Here is a 17,828-nt window from a genome sequence, read left to right as displayed (position 1 = left end):
GGAATCTTCCTGCTGCAGCAACTCCCTGCCAACTCCCTACAACCCCAGGTGTGCTGTGGTTCCTAGAAAATGTGTGAGTGCTGGGCAGAGCATGGATGTCTGGGTGAGACTGGAGTCCTGGACAGAGTATTGGCCCTTGACAAGGTGTGGACCTTGAGTAAGATGTGCGTCGTAGGGGAAGGGTGGGTCTCAGGAGAGGTGGGTATCCCGGGAGGCGCATTAAAGACTCTGGGGCAGAGCTAATGCACCCCAGAGAGGGCACAGTACACCAGGAGCCGGGCTAGGACGCCCCAGATCCTGGTGAGAGTGCCATCAGCAGTGGGGAGGGTCCTCAGGGGGACGTGTGGGGTGTCACCCTTAAACTCCTTGCCCTGGGAGCACTGGGGAGGTGTCTGTCTGTCTGTCTGCCTGCGGGGGCGGGCGGGGGCGACGGGACAGAGGGGCAGGGCAAGAGTTAACCTACCTGCTCTGCCATCCATCTCTAGGCTCCACCTCGGAGAGAGAGGGGAGGGAAAAGAGAAAAAGTAGGGGAAAAAAAAAAAGTAAGAAAAAAGAAGAGGAGGAGGAGGAGGAAGAGTGCAGAGAGAAGCGCCCGGACCGCGGGCAGCCCGGCCAGCAGCGGAGCGGCCGCCCCGTCCCACTCCCAGCATGTTCCAGTGGTGAGTGATCTCCGGGGAGCGCGGAGCCCGAGCCCCGCTCCTGCGCCGCTCCCGCACCGAGTCCCGGTATCCCTGGCTCCGCCGTCCCGTGCCCTCCGCTCCCGCTGCCCGGCGCTGCCGTCCCGGCGCTGCCCGGAGCCGGGGGACTGCGAGGGTCCCTCCCCACCGGCTCCCTCTCTCTCGTCGCCCCGGGGGTGGCCGGCCGGGGAAGGACAGCTCTGGTGGGGACGGTGGGCATGCGGAAGCGACTAAGAGCGGAGTGTGTCATTTGTCCCCTGTCCGTCTGTCCCCATCCCTGGAGCGACCGCCGCGGCTCCGCGGGGCTCCCAGGCCGGGTCTCGCTGGCCGCGGTACCCCGGAGAAGGCTCCCTGCGGGTCCGCTCCCGACGCGAATTTCTCTCCATCCCGGGCCACCGGAGCTCCGGCCCGGCGGGAGGCAGGACGAGGGCAACGGGCAGGGGCGGCCGGTTGGTGCCCCCCAATCCCTGGGGATGCCTTTCCCAGCTTTTCCCTGAGAAGAGCTGGTTTGTGTGGAGGGGCCGGGGGCAGCAGGGCCTCCAGCCCTGCCCGGTGGGGTCCCGTCCCACAACAACGCCAGCCTGGGGGCAGATGTCCTCGTCCAGGGCAGTACTCGGGGTTTCGGCTCTTGCCCCTTCCCCAGAAGCGTGGTTTTACGGTCTTGTATTTAAACCAGACTTTTATGAGGAGGGGACGCATGTCCGGGCACCCGCATGGCGAGCTGCGGCCCCGCTTGGTGCTTGTCCCCAGCTATTGCACAGGCTGCTTCTGGGGACATTTGGGTTCTTCCTGCCCAGCATCTGCCCCTTTATAAGATCCTTGGCGCTGCCAACAGACAGGACTCTATACTGGCGGTGCCTCCAGTGACTGGGTCTAACTGAGGGGCCAGCAAAAGCCCCTATCACATAAATATATAGCGCTGGCGGATCCAAAAGGTTTTCACGCGAATCCGAAGTGAATGGGATAGGGATAGGGATAGGGATAGGGATAGGGATAGGGATAGGGATAGGGATAGGGATAGGGATAGGGATAGGGATAGGGATAGGGATAGGGAGCCCCTGTCTCCCGGGGCCTCATCTGCCCTCGAGCATCAATACCTGAAAGGGGTACTGCCCACCTCTAATTTGGAGTTTATGTTTAACTGCCTGGTGGCAAAGCCACCTCACAAGGAGGCTTTTGAAGTTTCCTTGCTGGATAGAAGGGAAGAGAAGGAGCGTGTTAAGACCTTTTCAAAGCTCTGTTGATGGCACCAACACCAGCAGCTGGGGCAGACAGATCTGACTGGCACCGATGGCAGCCCCCCCAAATCCTTGGTTTGATATGGGAATTGCCTGCGGTTGTGGCTCAGGGTCCTCCCAGTCCCCGCCGCGTTCCTGGCAGTGCAGGGACAGGGTTTCTGCAGGGCAGAGGTGGCTGTGGGTCTCCTGGTTCCTGCTGGACCTGGTGGGACCCTGTGGTTTGCAGTCAGACCAGTAAGAAAAATCCCAAATAGGTTCTTGTAACAAAAAAGAAATTGAACTGGTGAGAACTAGGAAACAGGGTGCACTGAAGGAAGGAGGAATAAATTTCTGTGCTGTTGTGCAACACCTCACCTATAAACATACCCAGGCCACTTAACACTCCACCTTTTAATAAAAGCTGGAGTTGTCCCCTCAGCCCTGGGTCAGAACCTTCTGTCCCAAGGAGAGTAATGGGCGTCAGTGCACCCATACACTGTCAGGCAGAGTCTGCCAAGGCTGGGACCGTCTATGTCAGTTAGTGACGGCCCTACCTATGCAAATTGTTAAAATTTGTATCAGTAGTTCCTTGTCTTTTGGCTTCTGGGTAACTTTTGACCATCCTTCAGGCTGAGTATTTTATCACTTGTTGTCCTTGGATGGTGGGGAGTGTAAGAATGTGGTGGGACAGGACAGGATGGGATGGGATTGATGCAAATAAAATTACTATACAGGGTGACAGGGGTTATTTCTGCAGCAGAAATTCTGCAGCATTTTCTTGCCGGGTATAGATGAGAGGTTTTAAGCATTGCTTGGCTGTGCTTGGAGTAAAGTTGTATTAGAACTGAAGGGTTTGTAAGAATAAGCTCAGAGCTGTGCAGGCAGGGCTGGAGTGGGTTAAGGGAATGGTGAGATCTAATCAGAACTGCTCCCTCATCAGTCTCAGATGAGTGGCCACATACAAAACCGGATGAGGAATATCTATCCATTTATCCTTAATTACTTATTTCCACGCTGGCTCCCACAGTCCACACTAGTGATCACAGTTTTCCCACGACAACTTTGAGCTCAAAAGTTCTTTGTGCTTCAGAGCGAAGCCAGAGACAGGAGCTCCTGGTTCCCTTCTGGGATTTCTGCATTTCAGGGTGAGTGGAATCCCCTAGCACAGTGTTGTCTCCTATCCTGGGGAGTCTGATCACCTATGGAGTGTCCCATAGGTGTTTTGGTGCAGCCTGAGGAAAACTCCAGCAGCTTCATGGTGGTTCTGATCACAATCCAGTCTAGGAGAGTTTTCGGCTTTTTGGGATTTTTTTGTCTATCTGGAAAATACTTGGGTTAAATGTTTCATATTGCAGCCCCAAGCTCCTTCTCTGTGTCTCCTGAAGTGAAGGTGCCATCTGCCTGCTAGAGATGATTCTGGATTTTTCTGGCTCTGACAGGAGAGGGGGCTGAGGGGTCTCCCCAGTGGGTGTCACCTAGGCTGGGATGTGCTTCTGACATGAAGAGGACAGGCACAGGGGCATCCCAAGACCAGTGCCATATCTGTCTCCATCAGCTCCACAATGCAGTGGCAGGAAAAGGGTGTTCAGGGACTGCCAAGCACCTTGTGTCAGAGCAGACAGAGATGGGGCTGCCCTTGGGAAGCTGTTAGGAGTAGAGACAAGGAGCTCATCTGCCCCAGGGAGATGGCCCAAGGCAGCTGGAACACGCAGGACTGAGGCAGGAGGAAGCTGGTGCAGTGTGCAAGCTGTGGAGAGAAGCTGAGTGCTCAGGAGCTACTTTGTGCAGCTGAGCAGAGAGAGCAGTTCCCCTCCTCTGTGCCAGGGGGATGAGAAACCCACCTTTAGCTGAATGGAAAAGCTGGCTGGGGAGGAACTGTGCATCAATAATCTCCAAGTCCAGCCTTCCTGCAGTCCCAAGGACCTCAGGAGGATCCTGCTTAAGCTCCCCATGACCTCCATGCAGGGCTTGTCCGAGCCAGCAGCTTCCCAGGGCTATAGGTCTGCAGCAGAGGAGAGCAGCAGGATGGCCCCAGGAAGAGCTGGGTTTGATCTACTCATGCCCTGCACACCCTGGACATGCAGACACCTGGATTGTCACAGGCTGGGAAAATCTGCCCACCCAATCTGCCCTCCATCCACTGCTCCTTATCACCACAAAGGAAGCAATGGGACCCAAGAGCTGCCCAAATGCCCAGGAGTGCCCCCAGAAATACTGGTTCCCAAGGTGGTTGTAGGGTTAGGGATGTCTTTTTCCCACTGAACCATGAAATTTTACTCAAATGGCTTTCTTTTTTCGTCCTGATGTGCCATTTTGAAATTAAATAGCAATGCTAGTTTCCTGTTGACTCTTATGGTCTTCCCAGCTCTGGTTTCTCAGTGCTGTGTAACCTGTGATGCCAGTCTAGGCCATGGACAGTATGTCTGTCTTGCAGCTAAGGCTTTTATGGAAAAGATAATTCCCTCCTGCTCTTGTCCTAAACTACAATTTTCAGATGGCTGAAACAGCAGTTTCTCTTGGGATTTTCTCCTGAAACAGCTGCCTTGCTGAAACTCTCATCCTGACTTCTCTCTCTCTCAGCCCATTTTAATTTCTTCTGTAAACCTTCCCTGATCTTCGTACTGGGGTTACCAGAGGACACTGCAATCACCCCCACATACCTTGTGCCTGTCCCTACAATTAAGTGTGGCCCCAAAGCCACCCCACAAGCAGGATACACCTGGGAAGAGTATGCATTGAGGTGTCCTGCAGCTCTTCCCACAAGGTTTTTACTCCTCAAAAGGTGATGGAACACAGATTATGAGCATCCCATGACTTCTCAAGAAAGTGCTTTTGCAGACAAGCCTCTTTAAGCCTGTATATTCTTCTCCTTAACCCCTTGTCTCTTCCCTTTAGGAAGAAGACCATCTACAAAACAGTTTGTCTCTCCTTCTTGCTGATCATTACAGTAACGGTGCTGCAGCGTGGAATGGCCCCGAACCAGTTCATGCAGGGCCAGCAGCAGAAAGAACTGCCCCCTTCAGAGCCCTTGAAATCACAGAAGAGAGACAACGCCTTCTCCATCAGCAACAGCTTCTGGAAGACCAAGAAGGAGAAAGCTCCTGTGAAGGAGGAGAGCGTGACGGCAAAGCAAACAAAATCCTGGGATGTCACCACTACCAACTGCTCAGCCAACCAGAACTTCAGCAAGGTGGATTGGTTCAAAGGGCTGGAGCCCAACTTCCAGCAGTTCCTGCTCTATCGGCACTGCCGCTACTTCCCCATGCTGATCAACCACCCAGAGAAGTGCAGTGGGGATGTCTACCTGCTCATCGTGGTCAAGTCCATCATCACACAGCACGACCGCCGCGAGGCCATCCGCAGGACCTGGGGCCAAGAGAAGGAGGTGGAGGGCAAGAGGATCAGGACGCTGTTCTTGCTGGGCACCGCCTCCAAGGAGGAGGAGAGAGCCAACCACCAAAAACTGCTGGATTATGAGAACCACATCTATGGGGACATCTTGCAGTGGGATTTCCTGGACAGCTTCTTCAACCTCACCCTCAAAGAGGTCCATTTCCTGAAGTGGGTCGACATCTACTGTGACAATGTCCACTTCATCTTCAAAGGTGACGACGATGTGTTTGTGAGTCCCAGCAATATCCTGGAGTTCCTGGAGGACAAGAAGGAGGGAGAGGACCTCTTTGTGGGGGATGTCCTCCACAGGGCCAGGCCAATCCGTAAGAAGGAGAACAAATACTACATCCCCAGTGCCCTCTACAACAAAAACATCTACCCACCCTACGCAGGGGGTGGGGGCTTCATCATGGATGGAGCTCTGGCCAAGAGGCTGCATAAGGCCTCAGAGACACTGGAGCTGTACCCCATCGATGATGTCTTCCTAGGGATGTGCTTGGAGGTCCTTAAAGTGTCACCTGTTGGGCACGAGGGCTTCAAGACTTTTGGTATTGTGAAAAACAAGAACAGCAAGATGAACAAGGAGCCATGTTTTTACCGGAGTATGTTGGTGGTTCATAAACTGCTGCCTCCAGAGTTGCTCCAAATGTGGGACTTGGTCCACAGTAACTTGACATGCTCAAGAAAACTCAATGTCCTTTAGCTCAGTCTCTCTGGAGAGCTGGGACTGCAGGGGCTGGGACAACCGATCCCTGCTCTGGGGTGGGGTGAGCCTCCGCTGGGGCACATAAATCCTTCAGGGGCAATGCCCTCCAGGGTGAGGGGGGCAGAGACACTGCACTCACGGGCAGGGTTTGTTCCTGTACTGTATTGTGGTTCACGTATCTCCAGCTGGGTTGGGGGTTGCTGAAAAAGAGAAAAAAAAACAACAAAACATGACAAGTCTAGCACAAAATGGAGAGAGGGCAAAGAGGTTTGTGCTCTGCTTTAGGTACCTCCTCCACAGCAGCATGAGGAGTGGAGGGAGGCAGGGAGGGATGTGGCACTGGCATTTTTTGGAGATGTTCAGGGTCTGGCTATCCAGGGAAGCTGCTCCAAGGGAGTTCAGCCAATTACAAGAGCATCGACCACCCCGGACTCAAAAATCATGGGATTTTGTTATCTCAAATTTCTCCTCTATGTAAGGTCTTGGTAACATTGACCCTGTGTGCATTGGGTTCACCCCACCAAAGTCCTGTGTGTCCCCATATGCAGCTGGGGAAAGGGGCTCTTCTCCGAGGCTGGCCCTCAACAGCCCTGAGTCCCCGTTAGGGTTTCAGCCTGGCAGGTGGGGACCTGGGGTCCTTGTCCCCGTCATAGTGTCCCAGGCAGTGGTGGCTCCCAGCACCAGCCTGGGCTGTGCCTGGCTCCCCAGCCCCTCTGCAGCCTTACTGCATGTGTCCTCAGAGGAATGCACCCAGCTGAAATTCCTCAGGGATTTGTTCCTCCTGGCAGGAAAGAGACTAGGCCAGCTGCCCTTGCCTGTGGCCAAGGAAGAGGTGGAGAAAAGCGGTGATCCCCCTTGGAGTTCCCCAGGGGGGCATTTGTCACTTCTGGGACCCAACTTCCTGGGCATCCCAGGGGGTGCTGTGGGAGACCCTCTCCGTGCTGCACAGCTGCCTTCATGGCTTTGCCTTGCAGGGGAAGAACAGCCCCAAAGGCTCTGTGTGTGGCTGCTTTGGGCTCAGCCTGGTTTGTCAGCAACTGTGATGCTCCAGGGTAGGCTGGAGAAATTGGCTCTGCTCCGGCATGAGAAGCAGGGTTCAAAGGGACAAAGTGAAGAAAAGCTGGTGTTTCACAAGTCTGCTCCTCTCAGGGTTGTTGCAGTATTTATTCTACAGGCTGAGATTGGAGCATGACAGGAAATGGGGTCACAAGACATTGCCTTTTTTCTTCAGGCTGAAAGGGCCACGAGCTCTCAAGGGGAGCCCTGGGCTAGTTGCTTTGGTGGAAACCACCCAACACAGAGACATGTGGCCACACAAGGGCCACGGATGCTCTCCAGCCACTGACTGCAGGCATGAGCAAAGGCCACAGGAATGTGCAAAGCCACACATGCTCACACACGTGCTCCCAGGCACAGGCTCCACACGCACAGATGTCCCTGTGTGTAGGGCTGGCATGCCCAGATGTCCCTGCAGGGGCTGGACACACACAGCCACACCCATGGCCCTGACCACGCACAGCGAAACACGAGCACAGACGCCCTTACTCTCTCTCTCCCTCTCTGGTGCCGGACATTGAAAGGAAAAATATTTTACTACCTCAGAGGTCCCCCTGTGCAGTGCCTTTTTTTTTTTTCCCTTTCTCTTATTTTCTTAATGCGTTTTGGAAACAGGCCTGTTTCATTTACTCCAAATACATTTCCCAGGTTAGAAAATCTAAAAGAGCATAAACCAGTCAAAAATGGCACCCACACGCCAAGCCACACCACTCTTAAAATGGTCCTGTTCAGATGAGATGCAGATTTGAAGAGAAGGAAGAGAAAGAGCCAGTGCTGCCCAGGGCTCAGCTGGTGGTGATACTGTGAAACTGGATGTACAATGCACCAGGTCCCTCAGCAGAGTCCTGAGGGCATTTTTGGTACTCACTGGGCTTAGGCAGCACACAACTCTTTACTTTTCCCTTCTCCTCCCTCTTTCCAACAGGAGTGAGTTCAGAAACACTTTCCAAATTGATACCTCCATAATTTATGTCAAGTACAGTACTTTAGGCTGTACATTTATCCTGGATGCAGGGTCAGCTCTTGCTCTCTGTAGCAATGTACATGGTGAGCCAGGGCTGTGTCCAGACATCTCTCAGTGTTCTTCATCTGGTGGGACCTGTACAGAGAAACCTTGTAGAGTTTGGTAAATATTCTAGTTTCTAAATAAAGGTTAAAAGAATAAAAAAATCCTAAAAGCCTTCACCTCATGTCATTACTAGTGAGTTTCTGCTGGGAAAAAACCCTAGCAAAGTGCTACACTGACAAAACTGACTTCTTGGAATGGGCAACTGGGACTGAAGCTGCCCTGTTCCAGTTTTTGGCACAGCTTGCTTGTGGAGCCGGGCACGGTAACGAGGCTGGTGGGTATTTTTTCTCTTTCATGCACTCCTCCACCTTCATGTCAAACTAAACTTCAGATCCTCCTGGTGCCCTGCAGGGAGGAGCTTCTCATGTCAACCTCTGTGGCAAAAGCCACCTCAGCAGGGCTGGGAACTCACTGGCTTTGTTGAGCATCCTCTCCTTGTGCAGAAGGAGATGGGCACTCCTGTCCCTGCTACCCTCCCCACAGCAGGACCTTACTCACTTCCACAGCCCAAGCAGCACCATGGGGTAACACAGCCCCTGGTCATGAGATTCCAGCCTGGCTGGGGTGAAGAGCAGGAAAGCCACAGGTGAACCCATGGGTCTTCACTCTGGCCTTTGGGCACCGAGGGGCTGTTTCCAGAGCTGGCACCCAGCTTGGACACTCCTGGTGCTGGGGAGCAGAGAGGTCAGCAAAGGGGACCAGGACACACTGTATTGGCAGGCTGGGCCATCTCACTGGGCCTGGCTTCCCCAGGGCACCAAAAATTTAATACACATGGACAAAACACAAGCGCTCAGTGGAGGCACTCATGGACACTCCTGCCCATTCTCTCTCCAGTGGGACTGCACGCTGTCACATGCCACCGTGTGCCACGTGTCCGGCGGTAGGAGCAGGGCCCATGAGCGGTGTGGAGGCGGCTCCGGCCGGGGCTCCCCGGCAGCGTCCTCAGAGCTGCCCCCTCACGCAGGGCGGGAAGGAAGCGGAGCGCGGGCCGGTGCTGCCCCCTGGCGGCCGCGCCCGCCCCTCCGACCATTTGCCGCCGGGGCGCGGGTGCGGCTCCAAAATGGCCGATGGCGAAGGGCCGGGAGAGACTGGGCAAGGGGTGTGGGGGGGGATGACACACGGCACGCAAACCGCACAGCTCACCAGCTGAAACGACCCCAGACTCCACTGGGTTAGTTTTGACCACAGGGAATGGCCTTTGGCAGGGCTCGATGTTGGGAAGCCAGAGCAGCATGAGCGGCTGGACAGGGCAGGGAAGGTCACAGCAGCGGCCGTGTGCCAGGAGGGTGGAACAGGCTGACCACGGCTGGAGCTGGCACGGACCAAATGCCAGGGCAGGAGTAGAGGACATCAAGGGACCTCATGCCCAGGAAGGCTCAGGTACACAGCCCCGCTTTCTGGGCTTGTTTTCTGCAACCAGCACTCTGGGAAAACCATGTAAAACTTAACAGCTGCCACTGCATGGCAGCACGCTGTGCCTGGCTAGAAAAACCAGCCAGTGACCATGCCACAGGACTGAGGCCCTTCATCCCCAGACTGCAGACCTTGGCATGAGGAAACAAAGGAGGCCTGAATTTGGTTACAACAAGGCAGCCACTCAGCCTAAACTCCTGCTCACACTTAGGGGCAAGAAGAGACAATTTGAAATGAAGCACAAGAGAAAATACTTGTAGGAGAGAGCAACTGAACTGCAGGGCCTTAGTACAAGATCTGATTTACTTTGTTTAAAAAGAAAGTAGAAAAGCAACTGGCTAGCAAGCACCATCACAGCATCTTCAGTTAAAAAAAAAAAAAGTGGTTACAGAGCTTACCTTGGCCATCATAATCCTTTCCCCTACTTCCTGCTAACAGCATGCATACACTGCTGGAGCGGAGCAGGACAGAAGCTGCTGCTGTGACACCAATGACCTTAACCCAAAAGAGGGAAGGCTACAGACTGCCTGTTTCTCACAGCCTGGCTTCATTTAGTGGCACAGAAGTAACACGAACCAGTTTAGGTCCTTTAATCTGTCCAAGACAGGGTGCTAAAGCACAAATGATAAAACATTCTGCATTTTTACAGCAAAAATGCTACAGAAGTTTATAGGAAAAAAAAAATTTTTACATGGGTAAAACATTATAAATTCAAGACAACTCACAGACAAGGAGTAAATTCCCACATCTATCACTCTTTGTTTTAAAAAGTTCGTTTGAACAGGCAAGCAGTCAAAATGGCTTGCTCTCTCTTCCTTGAAATGAGAATTTTATCTTCCAAGTGGCTCACAGTACTGCTTCGCTTCTTGGAATGTCCTCCGAAGGCTCCGCCAAGATCAAAGGAGAATAAAAACCCCCGGAGTCCTTTCAGATAGTCTCGGAGAGCAGGAAAGGGGAAAGGAAAGGGGAAGTTTATTCAAACTTGATCTTCTTCCCTTGCGGCTTGTGATCTCCACCTCCTCCTCTGCCTCCTCGGAAGCCACCTCCTCCTCTACCTAGAAAGAAATTATTGCAAAAAGCAGAGTTACCACTACAGTATTTATATTAAATGCACACAAATATATTGCAGTGGTATATCTATACCACTGCCCTTCCAAACCCATCCTGGCACAGGACAGAAAATAAATTCACATTCAATATTCCCTAGTAGCTCTACACCATAACCCCAAGAATGGCTTTGGGTTCATTTTGGAGCACACCCCCCCCAAACAGCAGCATTGGCTTCCTCTTACCTCCAAATCCACCTCTGCCACCACCTCTGCCACCAAATCCACCTCTTCCTCCTCGGCCACCTCCTCTGCCACCACGCCCACCAAATCCACCGCCACGCTGGAAGTCACCCTTTGGCTTAGCAAAATCAAGGGTCACTTTGTTTCCATCTATCTCTCCATCTTCCATGGCTTCCTTAGCTGCTTTGGCATCTTCTGCAGAGCTGAAGTCCACAAACCCAAACCTAGGAAACCGGTTGCAAGACCAAGTCAGTCACATTTCACGAGCTGCAGCACCACCTGCAGGCTCCTGACAGAAATCTTTTTGGAATCAAACACCAGCACTTCTGCATCCCACAGATGTGTCACTTGTAGGACAGCAGTGGCTAATCACAATCGATGGAGCCCCACTGTGAGTTTGCCAGTACTGTACAGGTAATTTTCTTCTCGTGCGAATCCATCAGCTGCCACAGAGGTTTGTTGGCAGGGAGGAGCTCATTGAGAAGAGGTGAGAAGTGAGCACGTGCTGCCCTCCACCAGTGGACCCAAAGCTGTGCTCTCTGCTCCCACCCCATTTACCAGCTCCATAGAACCACCCACATGAGCATGAGAAACACCCTGTATTGCAGAGATCAGCTAAAGTGAGGTGCTCTGTAGCACCTGCAGCCAGCCCAGGTGATGTTTAACCCACCCTTTAGATGATCCAGTGTCCCTGTCTGTGACTATTCTTGCGCTTATTGAACCTTCAAACGATTCTCTTAACGTCTCCTCTGTGGTGTCCTCAGAAAGGCCTCTGACAAACAATGTTTTGCTTTGCTCTGTGAAAAGGGAGCACATTCAGAATTCATTCAGCCTGAGAAAGGCAGCCTTCAGCTTCATAACATCACATCCAGCTTGCATTACTGGCTCCCAGAACAGCTCTCAGGGATAAAGGGATTGTTTTCAAGGAACAGCTCAAGCACCTGGAGTCCATGGAAACTTTTTTAGGACTGTAGTTAGAGCCTGACATCAAAGGATTTCCATCAGCCAACCTGATATTGCCAAATTAAGTTTGCCCCACTCCTTTTTTAAAAATAGATGCTTGGACCTTATCAGCAATGACAACAACCAACTGTACAGACACTGCTGGATCAGCACTTGACTATCTAGAGGAATTTAACAATAGTTTCATCAGCATTTCAGATAATCAGTCATCATATCCAGCACATTTGCTTACAATGTTTGGCATGTTTTTTTTTTCTGAAGCAGCCCCAGATTTGCCTGGATGCTGCCACAGCTGGAGATCAAACATGAAACACTTACGACCGAATCCTCCTCCTCGTGCGTTTGCGTTCCCTTTCTGCGCACTGAATTCCAGTCTGATTGTTCTGCCTTCAATCTCTGTGTTGTTATAGGAATTGAATGCCTCTCTGGCATCCTCAGTTGTGGCAAAATCTACAAATGCATACCTGTGTGGAGAAGAAGATTCCAGTCAGCCTGGGAACAACAAGGGACACCTTGGAGGCAAGTCACTTGCAATGCCAGCCTGTGGGTCAGGTGGAAGGCACAACCTACCCTTTAGGCCTGCCCTGGTTGTTCTGTGGCACCTTGATGGAAGAAGCTTTCTTAAACACTTCTTGGAGAGTTATTTCTGTAGCAGCATACGAGAGGTTGTTGACAATTAGGGTCTTCGACTCTCCTATGGGGAAAAGTCAATGCTGTTAAGTGCAGGTTTGGAGAGAGAGAGCTCTTGTTCTCTAGACTCTGACAAGAGATTAAGAATACTTGTTGCCCTTTCCTCACCTCAAGGTGAAGCCCAAAGCAAAATCTAACCCTGTTTTATTCACCAAGACCAGTTGCCCCCCTTGCCTGAAACATGCAGTAGAGACAAAGTGCATAGGATGCAGAGCACAAGTGAGGCAAAAGATCTGGTATCTTAATCTTCTTGCAGTGTTTTAAGTTGGCATACCCCCAGGAACTTGTGAAGCAAGTGGAAATGAATCCTGAATGCCATCCGTATGCATGGTATCAGTATGGAAAGTACCTTTCTGATGTTCTTGCTGGCTCTTCTCACCAGTGAAGTCAATGACCACGGCACGACCCTCAATTTCTGTGCCCTGCTTCTCCTCCAGAGCTTTGTTTGCCTCAGCTTCTGTTTTAAATTCAATGTAGGCCATCCTGCAACACAGAAAAGAATGTAAGCAAATGCCTCCTTCAAAGAACAACAAAGTATGCAAATGAGGGGGGGGGGAAGATGTAAAAGAAAAATGCTGCAAAAAGTAGGACAGCTATTGCAGCAGGTTCCTTAAGGTAGCCAAAGGACATGTAAGCTTATCAGAATATGCCAAGAGCTAGAGGAACAGCAAACACAGAACAGGCCTCTCAGCTACCCACCCTTTGCTGCTCCCATCCTTGTTCATCACTATCCGGACCTCCACTGCATTTTCAAACACCTCCCTGATGGCATCCTCGGTTATGCGGTAGGGCAGGTTCTTCAAAAACAGCGTTCTGGCATCTCTCACTGCAAAGGCAAGTTACTTTTGGTTATCAGCTAAAAATCCATCCTCATCTACACTGCCAGTTCAGTGAGACTCAGGAAGTTGATCCAGCAGAAATTAACAGCAAGCATTCCCATTTTCAGAAGCCGCAAAAGCAACTGTAACAAAAGTTAATGAAACTGCTGAGCTTCTCTTAAGGGCATCAAGTTCAAAAAACAGGTCCTAAAGTTTCAGAAAGAAACCTATTTCTTCCTCAGCTTTCCCAATACACACTATTTCTTGGGATCACATTTGCAGATATTCCAGTCTGAACTTGTACATCTGTATGTAAGCGTCTTAGAAACTCTTAATTGGGTCATACCTTTCTTGTCTTCTTTCATAGCTTCCCTGCTCTTTGCTTTTTCCAACTTGACTTCCAAACCCATAAATTTCTTTCCATTCAACTGGAGAGCTTTATCCAGATCCTCAGCAGATGAAAAGTCCACATAGCCAAACCGCCTGAAAGAACAGCATCCTTGAGGTCTCTGCTCCATCTCTGGCAGCAGACCACAAACACAAACCTAACACCAGAGAGGTCCTGGCTGGTCAGGTTCCAGGCAAGTTAAACCCTCACCACTACCAAGCAACCATCCCAGCATCCTGAGGGGAACCAGAACCAGCACACTTAGACCCCATGAACAAATTAGTGCCAAATAAAAGAAAATTAGCAGCAAAATTCTACTCATGAACTCACTTGGAAGCACCGATTCTGACATCTACAACTTCAATATTCTTCTTCCCAAAGAATTCTCTGAGTCCAGTCTTCAGCTCCTCAAACTCCTTGGTGCAGACCAAATTTCCAACAAATACAGAGAAAGCTGATGTGGGCCCTTTAAATGAAAAGACAGTAAAGTGGAATTTTTTTAAAGGCGGTTTTTAAAACTGAGAGCCAGAGTCTAGACAGCCTTAGCACATCAGTTTTTGCTCAGAAGTAACATCATATCTCAGTATTAAGTCCCTTATAATCATCATTTGTGCTGAGAAACCCCACCCCTGACATCCTGGACCTTCACAGTTACATTCCTATGCAACACAGTCCAATAAACACACATCATTTGATGATCCCACACCACTTACCATCTGTTTTCTTTTTCTTGGGCTCTGGTGCACTTTTATTGGTCATTTCTTTCTTCCTCTTTCCAGGTGCTTCCTTGACAGGTTCTGTGCCACAAAACAAAACACAACTGAAAAATACAGAACTTTTCCTAAACTGAATCAACACAGGAGCATTAATCTTTACACCAGTCATACAAAAAACGTCCTGTTACTCAGCAGCTGTAAGATTTTAAACTTTAACTCACTTTCATCTTCACTTTCCTCCTCAGCATCCTCTTCATCCTCCTCCTCGTCATCGTCATCCTCATCATCCTCCTCCTCCTCCTCATCTTCGTCATCTTCAGATTCTGCTGCCTTGGCTTTCACTGGCGCAGCCTTGGCTGGAGTGGTTTTCTTCACTGGAACAGGGGCTGTGTCCATGGCTTCATCTTCAGACTCTGAAACAAGATGAGCACAGTATTTAGACAGTTCCACATTAAGTGCCTTTTGAAATTAAGATAACAAAATGCTGCTGAGCCAAATGTTCTCATGCCTCCTGAAATTTGTATGCTCTTAGGAAAAAAAGTTTAATACACTTGATTTTTACAAAAGATGTCTCTTTCCCTTGGATTTTACTGCATTAAAAAATCCAAACAAAACCCGTTCACCAATAGTAAAAAGTTTTACTGACAACAGGGAAATTAACACCCATTCAGCAACATGGACAACAGCAACCACCTAAAACCAGCTGAGCACACACTGCATCACTCCCACAATCCTTTGAGCTTCCTCCCTCACCCAGGTCCCTGTGTTTAATAATAAACATCTTATACCATCTTCTTCATCGTCCTCATCATCCTCTTCATCCTCATCCTCCTCCTCAGACTCCTGCTGCTTTGCTGGCACAGGTGCAGGCTTTTTGGCTGGTACTGCTGCAGGCTTTTTGGCTGCAGGCTTCACAGGCATCGGTGGTTCCTCCTCCTCATCTGCACCAACAGTACCACAAGTCATTACTACTAAGGTGCAATGAATCAGGTAAAAACTACTGAGAGATTCCCCAAATTTTGTCCAAAAGTTCAGGAAAGAGCAATCAAGAAACTAGGAGATGTTTTACAGGCTGTGTGTAAGGCAGCTGCAGCCCAAGCTCTCCTCCAAACTTCACCAATTGCCCACCTCTCCTTCATAACCCCTCTTTAATCACTGAACACCCCCTCAAGTATTAAATCAAACAAATCTTTAAATTTTTAAGGTACTCATATTTAATGACTTGATTGAACCATATTTAGTCCATGTGTATCTCAAAGATAACTTACCAGAATCTTCTTCATCCTCCTCCTCCTCATCTTCATCATCTTCTTCTTCACTCTCCTCCTTCTTGGCATTCTTTCCATTTTTTGCTCCTTTGGTTAGGACAGCAGCCTTTTTAGGAGTTGGAGTAACAGCCTTTTTGGGCTGTGGAGTAGCCACAGCCTTCTTTGCAGGTGTAACTGCCTTTTTTGCAGGAGTAGCAACTTTCTTGACAGGAGTTGCAGCCTTCTTGGCTGGGGTAACAGCAACTTTCTGTGGTTTCTTCTGGGGGATCATCTGAAAGACACATTAATGTAAAACTCATGCTGGCCTGTTTAATCTACCATTACTTCACTATGAGACAAACATACAGCCAGTAAAATCTAAAGAATATCCTTTTGCCAGTTTAAGTTAACTCAAATGCCCACGCTGATGAATCAATAAAGCTCAAACTCAACTTTTTCATGCTTTCAGGAGCCCACTTAGGGAACATCAAAGCACCTCTAAATTCCCTGGTCCTGAACCAAGACCAGTGGTGCATATTAGCCTTCAGCATCTTGGAACTTTTACACTTGCACATTAACCACATGTGACAAATATCATACTGCTCATTACTAGGGTAATTAGGTACCCACTTGCTTATCTGCTTTAGGACAGTTTTAAGACCCCACCAGTACTTCCAAAAGCCTGGAAGTACAGACTTAGCAGTTGAACTATTTTTCCTCACGCAGCTTTAGCCTTAAGAAGTCCAGTTTATTCTTTAGCCACAGTTTAGTGAGGAACACGGACAGTTTACTGATACCCTGTTACAGTGTAACCCACAACCCCCACGACACTTCTGTAACACGTGCATCCTTTTGACTCAATCTCTAGATTAATCACCTCTTCTCCGCTGCTCTCCTCTAGGTCAGAGGACTCCTCTTCCTCACTTTCCTCGAACTTTTTCGGGGGAGGAGCCATTTTTTTCTGTTTGATCTGATTCTTCGGGGTCTGAAAGAGAGCGGGAGCAGCAAGTTTAGCTCCCGTGCTCACGCCGGCGGGCAATTGTCCCCACCACGTGGCCGCCCTCCGGCCCCCGCGGCGCTCAGGGGGCCGCCCGGTGGTTGCGGGGTGGCGCCGGCCAGTGTGCGGGGCCTTTCCCGGGAGCGCGGGGCCCTTCCCGGGAGCGCGGGGCCTTTCCCGGGAGCGCGGGGCCCTTCCCGGGAGCGCGGGGCCTTTCCCGGGAGCGCGGGGCCCTTCCCGGGAGCGCGGGGCCTTTCCCGGGAGCAGGGCGCGCTCCCACGTGCTCGCTGTCCCCGCGCCCCACGTGGCCGCTCCGTGACGTAGCCCCGCCCCCCCATCCGCGCGCGCTCACACGCGGGGCCCACCCGCGCCCCTCACACGCCGGAACCCCGGACCCCGCTCCCCACTGCCCGCCGCCCGCTCCCCTCCCGTCCCGCGCCCCCGCCCGTAGCCGGCGCACGGAGCACAGCGGGACAAGGGGGTGTTTGAATCCGCTGCCTCCGGGCCCGCGGCCCCTCCCCTCGCCGCCATCTTCACGGCGAGCGAAAGCAGGCCTGGAGCCACCGCGCGGCCCGAGCGCACGGCGGCGAGAAGGCGGCCCGGCTCCCTCCCCGATCCGCCGCCGTCCGCACCCGCCCGCTTCGTCATGGCGGCGTCCGCCCGCTGCCCGCCCGGCGGCTGCGCCCCCCCGCCCCACGCCCTCACCTTGGTAATCTTCACCATGATGGCGGCGGTGCCTGGCGGCGCAGGGGCGGCGGCCGAGCTGTGTCGGGAGCGGGGAGGGCGCGTCCGGCGCGGCGGTGGCGCGGGGGGATCGGGCCGCGGGCAGGCGGCGGGAGCGGCGGGGACGCGCGGGCGACCGGGCCGGGCACTGACACGAAAGAGCGAGCGCGCGCCCCTTCCGCCCCCTTTGCTAGCCCCACGCCAGGCTCCGCCCCCACCGCCCCCGCCCCGACCAATCGCCGCGCGCGCCGCGCCGCCCGGCCAATGGCAGCCCCCGCCCCTCGAGCCGCCGCGCCAATGGCCGGCGCCCTGCGATCGGCCAACCGGAGGGCGCCTTCCAGCCCCGGGGCCGTGCGGCGGGGGGCGAGCACGGGGGGACGCAGCGCCCGCCCGGGAAGACTCGGCCGCAGCCAATGGGACGGAGGCAGCTCGGCGCCTGCGCGCTGATTGGGCGGCGTGGCCG

The 17,828-nt window shown here is 52.2% G+C and overlaps 2 protein-coding genes and 3 non-coding genes across 5 annotated transcripts; 1 reads left to right on the top strand and 4 right to left on the bottom strand.

Moving 5' to 3' along the window:
* The first annotated feature begins 512 nt into the window (after nt 1-512).
* B3GNT7 (UDP-GlcNAc:betaGal beta-1,3-N-acetylglucosaminyltransferase 7) lies at nt 513-8,170 on the top strand. The gene is made up of 2 exons (XM_059479317.1): nt 513-659; nt 4,790-8,170. The coding sequence occupies exons 1-2, from the start codon at nt 649-651 to the stop codon at nt 5,988-5,990; spliced, it is 1,212 nt and encodes a 403-aa protein (XP_059335300.1). The 5' UTR covers nt 513-648; the 3' UTR covers nt 5,991-8,170.
* Nucleotides 8,171-9,810: 1,640 nt separating this feature from the next.
* On the bottom strand, nt 9,811-17,577 carry NCL (nucleolin). Its single transcript, XM_059479772.1, has 15 exons — nt 17,348-17,577; nt 16,523-16,630; nt 15,667-15,937; nt 15,187-15,339; nt 14,620-14,811; nt 14,396-14,479; nt 14,013-14,148; nt 13,641-13,777; nt 13,176-13,302; nt 12,826-12,959; nt 12,357-12,480; nt 12,105-12,250; nt 11,494-11,620; nt 10,827-11,047; nt 9,811-10,589 (listed from the first exon to the last, which is right to left on the bottom strand). Exons 1-15 carry the CDS (start codon nt 17,363-17,365, stop codon nt 10,507-10,509), a joined length of 2,061 nt encoding a protein of 686 aa, XP_059335755.1. The 5' UTR covers nt 17,366-17,577; the 3' UTR covers nt 9,811-10,506.
* On the bottom strand, nt 11,170-11,310 carry LOC132077892 (small nucleolar RNA SNORA75). The gene has a single exon (XR_009419153.1). It is a non-coding gene; the product is annotated as a small nucleolar RNA SNORA75 (small nucleolar RNA).
* On the bottom strand, nt 11,928-12,004 carry LOC132077896 (small nucleolar RNA SNORD20). The gene has a single exon (XR_009419157.1). It is a non-coding gene; the product is annotated as a small nucleolar RNA SNORD20 (small nucleolar RNA).
* On the bottom strand, nt 14,228-14,297 carry LOC132077895 (small nucleolar RNA SNORD82). Its single transcript, XR_009419156.1, has one exon. It is a non-coding gene; the product is annotated as a small nucleolar RNA SNORD82 (small nucleolar RNA).
* Nucleotides 17,578-17,828: the final 251 nt, after the last annotated feature.

Source organism: Ammospiza nelsoni, chromosome 10, assembly GCF_027579445.1.
Source record: "Ammospiza nelsoni isolate bAmmNel1 chromosome 10, bAmmNel1.pri, whole genome shotgun sequence".
Classification (NCBI taxonomy): domain Eukaryota; kingdom Metazoa; phylum Chordata; class Aves; order Passeriformes; family Passerellidae; genus Ammospiza; species Ammospiza nelsoni.
Note: the sequence above shows the minus strand (reverse complement) of the source record. Positions and strands in the feature narration are given on the sequence as shown.